Source organism: Mustela lutreola, chromosome 8 (genome assembly GCF_030435805.1).
Source record: "Mustela lutreola isolate mMusLut2 chromosome 8, mMusLut2.pri, whole genome shotgun sequence".
In the NCBI taxonomy this organism is placed as follows: Eukaryota; Metazoa; Chordata; class Mammalia; order Carnivora; family Mustelidae; genus Mustela; species Mustela lutreola.
In genome coordinates, this window is record NC_081297.1 from 140,831,930 (window position 1) to 140,837,929 (window position 6,000).

Below are 6,000 nucleotides of genomic sequence, written 5' to 3' on the forward strand. Positions count from 1 at the left end.
GGTGCACAGAAGGGGCTGGGTACTGAGCTTCTGAATAAGTGCACGTTAGGGATGAGCTTCCAGAGTGCGGGGGAGTGTTTTTGTCAGCAGCATCTAATGTGCTTTATCTGCTCCTTTCCATTGCCAAGAGCTAACAGAACCCGGTATGCTCTCCATCAGTTTCAGAGGAGGACACAGCAGGTGCTCAGGAGTATTTATTGAATGAATGAATGAATGAATCCATGCATGTATGCATGAATGAATGGAAGGATAGATAAATGGACCCAGAATATGGGCCAGGTACTCCTGAGGCTCCAGGAGACTGGTTGAGGGCTGTGATACCAGGAAGGGGAGACTAGACTTCAGGACAGGGGAGGGGCCCCAGGCTGCCTGCTTGATCCCCTCTCATTGTGTGTTGAATTGCAGGTGTGCCTGAGCTGGGATAAGAAAGCCAGCTCTGTGCTAGGGCAGCCCCCTGGGTACTCGAGTCCTGTGTCTCCCTCCCCTTTTTCCCCACTCATGCTGGGGCCCTGGAGACCCAGAGGTGACAGAGCTGTGGTCCCCACCCTAGAAAAGTTCTCAGGTTGGGCTCGAGTGAGCAGAGGTGCTAACTGGTGCCAGGCACCACCGGCGCCACTGGGCCTCCTCCCACGGAGCCAACTGGCTCCGAGCCCAGGGGCAACCCAGGAGGGCTTCAGGGAAGGGAAGGCAATGTTTATACTCCTTCTGCTTGTTGGTTCACAAGAGTTGGGTGTTGTGAGATCACTCCTTCCCCAGCTGGGGACACTTGGTGCCAGCAAGGAACTTGCACTTGGCCTGAGCCCCAGGACCTAGAACACAGGTGCAATAGCTCTTCCATCTCACGGGACAGAAGGAGGACTCAGAGAGGAAGCTCATTGGCCAAGACCATGCAGTGTGTTGCTAGGCATTGCTGAGCCTGGAATTCTGATCTGTCTTGCTATATACCCCCCACAGCCATCCCAAGTCATCACCAGGTGCCTCTCCCAGAAGGGCCCGCCGCTTACCTAGGAAATACCAGAGCAGGACCCCCACTGAAGCCAGCAGGACAAGGGCCAGCCACAGCGGTGTCAGGCGGAGGTAGTCCCGGACTTTTCTCTTGGAGTTCTTGGGGGCCTTGAACATCCCCTCTGGCTCTGCCTCCTCACCGTCACCTCCATCACCCTGTCCACCTGCTGCCTGGGGGGCCTCGGCCACAGGCATCCTGGTGGAGAAACAGACCAGGGTTGGAAATGGCCCAACAGTGGCAAAGGGGCCTTTGCCAAAGATCAATGGCACACTTCCTGCCCTTGGGACAGGAAGGTCCCAACCCTAGAAGCAGTGATTGAGAGTGGGCCCCTAGGCAGCTCGTAGAGCAGGAAAGCAAGCCTCAGAGCTGCTCGCTCCAGAGGACAAGCAGCAGAGCGGTAACCTATCCGGTTCTGGGACCCCCGCTTCTGTAGCCATACCAGCCCCTCTGTGGTCAGAGGCCGGGTGGAGGTTTCCGTGCCTGAGTCCCCCACCCCTCCGGAGATTAGATCCACAGCTGGAGCTCCTGGAGTACTAATGTCTATAAGCCAGCTCCTCACGCCTCTGGCTTTCCTTGCACTGGGTGCCTTTCCTTCCTTTTGGTTCTTCAAAGCACAGCTTCCAGAAATACTGATCCCCCTTAAACCCTCCCCTGGAAGGCCCTGAGCCACTGCCCTGCTGGGCCAGAGAGCTGCCCTTCCAGAAGTCCCATCGCTTTTGTCTCCCCTGCTGAAGGTCTCCTGGGGACAGGGAAGGAGGCACAAACTAACATCGATTCATTGCGTGTCTACGGAACACATTTCATTTCATCCTCTGGTCACCCGGGGATGTTGGAATCGTTGGCCCCAGTGTTCTTCTTCCTTGGGCCCAGTCTGCACAGACAATTGACGTGTATCACCTTGCTTGAACCTCTGTACACCAGTTGGGGTTCTGTACCCATTGGACAGATGAGGAAACTGAGACGCGGAGTGTTTTAATCACAACTCACTCTGGGGTTTTCCTAGCCTCGTTTTCCCAGTGTGATTCTAATATCTGTCCCTCACTATCAACCCCATAGTACAGACGGAAAAACTGAACCCTGGAGGCTGAGCCACTTGGCCCAGGGTCATACAACAGGAAAGCAGCAGGAGGTGGAGGTAAAGCCCAGGTGTCTGACTCTCTGCTCCTCCCACCACCCTGGGCTGCTTCCTGTTAAGCAAGCTGTTAATGAACAATCAGAATTTAATAATAACTGAGTGACGTCCGCGTCAGTACCCTGAGCCCGCAGCTGTATCTTCAGGAACCCCCTCCCTCAACCCAGGAAACTTCCAAGTGTTACTCGGCTTCTCAGGCGGACCTTCCCACCGCACAAAAGAGGGCCTCCAGCCACCCACCCACCAAGCCAAGTGAGGATTCTAGACCACCGAGAAGTTTCTTCTTACTGCATCCAGAAATGCTGCCGTAGCACTAACACCCATCCCCAGATGTGTATGTGTGTCGAGGTGGGAGGGGTTTGCTTTGAGCTGTGTCTTGGGTTTTCACACGATGGGTTTTCGGAACATGGGGCTCCTCGGTGAAGTTCAAAGTCCCCCCACCTGGACTCAAGGGGCCTCCTGGACCTCCTTCTGGCTTCCCTGCTCCTGGCATTGTTCCCAGGTAAAAGTCTCAGGCACCAAGCCATAGGGACCCTCGGGGTCCCCATCCAGTACAAGGGAAGAGGGACTGCATGCAATTCTCAGCTGCACTAGGAACCCCTTCACCCCGAACCAGAGGACATCAGTACTCATGGGGCAGGCCCCGCTGGCTCTCGTGGGGTCACATATCCTACAATGGTGGGGACAGCCCCGCCCACTGCCCAAAGTGTGGCTAGCATCCCTGGTGAGAAACGGGCTGTCCCAACAAGCTGAGCGGGGCTAGATCAGGGAGCGGCCAGGTGACAGGTCAGCTCCTTGCCCTCCCTCAGCCCAGGTCCACCCCTTCTCCCGGACATGGCCACACCCCTGATTCACTCTTGAGTCCGGATCACTAAGGTGCTATTTCAGGGTGACTCACAGAGCCCTGGGGACTTGAGGGGCCCAGAGGTGGCAATAGTGGACATGTGTCTCAACCCTTTTCTACACACTGTCTCATGTACACCTACAGAGACCTTATGGAAGTAGGTTCTTTTTATGAACCCCATTCTACAGTTGAGGAAGTTGAGGCAGAGAGAGGTTGAGCAACTTGGCCAAGTTCTCCCAGTTGGTAGCAGAGCCAGGCTGCAAAACCCAGCGCTGTGTCTCCACATTTGCACCACGACCCTTACACTCCCCTGCCTCACACACTGTCGGGGTACTAGTGGGGAAAATGAGGCACAGAGAAGTTCAGACGGAGGTCTTTCAAGGGGAGGCATCAAGGGGAGCAGTCGAGGGTCAGATGTGCAGTAGGGCCCCCTCCCTTCTTCTTCCCACTCCCCAGACCAGGCCTTCCTTCCACGGAGTCATCTCCTTCGTAAGTGCCCCCTCGCCCCCATCTGGGAGGACTGTGAGCCTCTCAGAGGAGCCCATTTTTAGAAAAGCCACTGTGTAAAAACCCAGGATTAGATAGAGCTTGCCAAGGTTCAACTGGGTTCCCCATCACTTCCCACCAGGACTCCTGGGGCCCTGGTCATTCTGTACCCCCCCACCCAGGGCAGCCACTCCTGGTTGCTCCCCGGACCTTCCACAGATCAAATACGTCCCACCTCGGGGCCTTCATGCTGGCTGTTCCCTCAGCCAGGAATGCTTTTCCTTCAGTTTGCTCCAAGGCCTGGCCTTTCCCTCCTTCATGTCTTTGCTCCAATTTCTTCAGAGCACTTCTGGCGACCTCAAATTGCATGCTAGGCTTCTGTGTCCTTTGTCCGTCTCCTCTTGTATGCCGCTCCCAGCCGCGTGCCTTCTCCAGCAGCAGGGCTAGGCTCTCCGTCCTTGTCGTGGAGCCCAGGAGTGCTAGGATCCCAGCTCCTTCCCCACAGCTGGAGGGGCTGTAGGCACACGTGGCCGGCCACCTTCTCCTGCCTTTTCTGTCCCCGCTCCCTCTTTGCCCTTTTGGCACCCCAGTGACACTGGATGTGTCAATAACGAAGATGGGAGACATCATCTACAGCCAAGGGCTCTTAGCTCACTCTGCAGGAAGAGCATCACATAGATCGTTTCTGGAACCCTGAAAACTCGTGGGCGTCACCTGCCTTTCCCAGATGCTTTTCCTTCTGCCCGGCTGCCCTCCTCTGACTTGGGCTCTCAGCCGGCCCCTGCACACCTCGGCCCAGCTCCCACCTCTTCCTGGCAACTCTCCCAGAATGCCCAGCGGCTGTCTCTCTTGAAGCATCCCGGGCCGCCCCCATCATTGTGCACAGCACCTTAGGGGCATTCGCTGCCCCCTGATGGTGAGCCCCTGGAAGCAGAGGCTGGATATGCCTCAACTGACATTGGGGGCGGGGAGAGGCGAAGCTTCTTCTCTGACCCGAGCCCCTGGCCCCCTCCCTAGCACCTGTTCCTCCTGTTCTCTGACCACTGGAAGCGGAGCTCATGGGGGCGGACCTGGACCTCATCCCACCTGCTGGCTTTTTGCTGGACGATGCCGCCAACCACATTCTCCTTCAGCCTCCACTAGCCGGGGACCTCTGCTTTGTTATCTCTAGTAGCTGGGGAAAATGAGGGGCAGAGACATAAAATGACTTGCCGCGGTCATTCATCTGAGGCAGGGCAGAGCGGGGAGGAACAGACGCAGAAATCTGATCTCGGGCTGTGGGAGGAAGCTTCCAGCGAGGCTCCCCGGGGCCTAGAGTAGGTCCCTGCTACTTCGTGTGAGCCCAAGTGTGGGGCCGTGTGCCTGGAAATGCCCCCCACAAACACCAATACATCACAGACGCATACATAGGTGTGCCCCAAGGGGGATACATTACGGTACTCACATACCGTCTGTGACCCATAAACTTGCGGAGGCGTTGCTCACACTTCACACCCGTGTGCACATGCTCGAGGGTGTGCACACTCACACACACGCACGCATGCAAGCAGAGCCCGCAGCATTCAGCTCTGGGCCTGGGAGCTCAGGGTCCCCCATTTAGCACAGCGTCAGGCTCGGGGCCCTGGATCCCACACCGGGAAGCCCAGGGAGGTGTGCGGGGATGGAGAGGGTCACATCTGGTCTTGCAGCAAGGGTGGGGTGCTCAGCCTGGCAAATTGCGCCTCTGCTCCACCCAGTCCCTGCTCCAGAGTCCACCAGACGCACCTGAACCCCAGCCTCCCAGCACCCCAAAGCCGCAGGCCCTCCCCTTCCCCCGTGCCTGCCCAGACACCCGGCCTCACGACATCCTGTCCTGCCTCCAGCCCAGCTCTGAGGACCCCTCACCTTCCGCTTACCCAGTCGCTGTCTGGCCAATGCGGCCCTGCAGACCTGGGCAGAGGGCAGAGCTGGGCGGAGGGCTCCAGCCCCAGGGAGCTGGGCTGGCTCTCTGAAGGGACACTGTCACTGGGTCATTCTCAGATCCTGGTCCCCTGTTCTGGAGGCCCCCGCTTACCTCTGGGAGTGGCAGGTGGGTGCCGGGTCAGCACGCAGGCCCCAGAGCTTCTGTTTGTCCAGGCCAAGGTCTCCCTACCCCCACCCAGCCAGCCTGGGCTGGATCAATGGCCCAGAGCCATGGCCAGGGTGTCTGGCCCTTGTCCCCTGTGGCCTGTGGCCCCAGGCTCCATGGGCCTGCTGCCGGGTTTAGGTCCGCACTGTGACTGAGCACAGGTAAACAGGCCCGAGGCAGGGGCCAGGCAGGGCCCGCCCCGCCCCACCCTGCCCCACCCCGCCCCGTGGGCACCCCGGAGGCTGGCGGGCAGGTGCAGGAGATCCGAGCTCTCCCCTGAGGCCTGTTGCCTGGTGACGTTCCTGCCTGGTTACAGCCCCTGGTCCCCTAGAGCACGAGGTGGGGGTGGCCCAGGACAGGGGGCTGTGCAGAGGGGCCGTGCTGTGGGCCAGGCGCCCACAAGGGTCTCCTTACCGAGTCCGGTG

General features: G+C 58.5%; 1 protein-coding gene across 3 annotated transcripts in view; it reads right to left on the reverse strand.

The window, feature by feature from the left end:
• Positions 1 to 5,739, reverse strand: part of TMPRSS6 (transmembrane serine protease 6) — a 33,156-nt gene extending 27,417 nt beyond the window's left edge. For 2 of the 3 annotated variants that reach the window (XM_059186879.1, XM_059186877.1), the window contains exons 1-2: positions 5,522 to 5,739; positions 1,005 to 1,201 (exon numbers count right to left, since the gene is read on the reverse strand). In XM_059186879.1, coding sequence (XP_059042862.1) covers positions 1,005 to 1,200 — 196 coding nt within the window. In that variant the 5' untranslated portion in view covers position 1,201; positions 5,522 to 5,739. Of the gene's footprint in view, positions 1 to 1,004; positions 1,202 to 5,363; positions 5,489 to 5,521 lie in introns of those variants that run through there. The other variant, XM_059186878.1, reaches the window with a different exon arrangement.
• Positions 5,740 to 6,000: the final 261 nt, after the last annotated feature.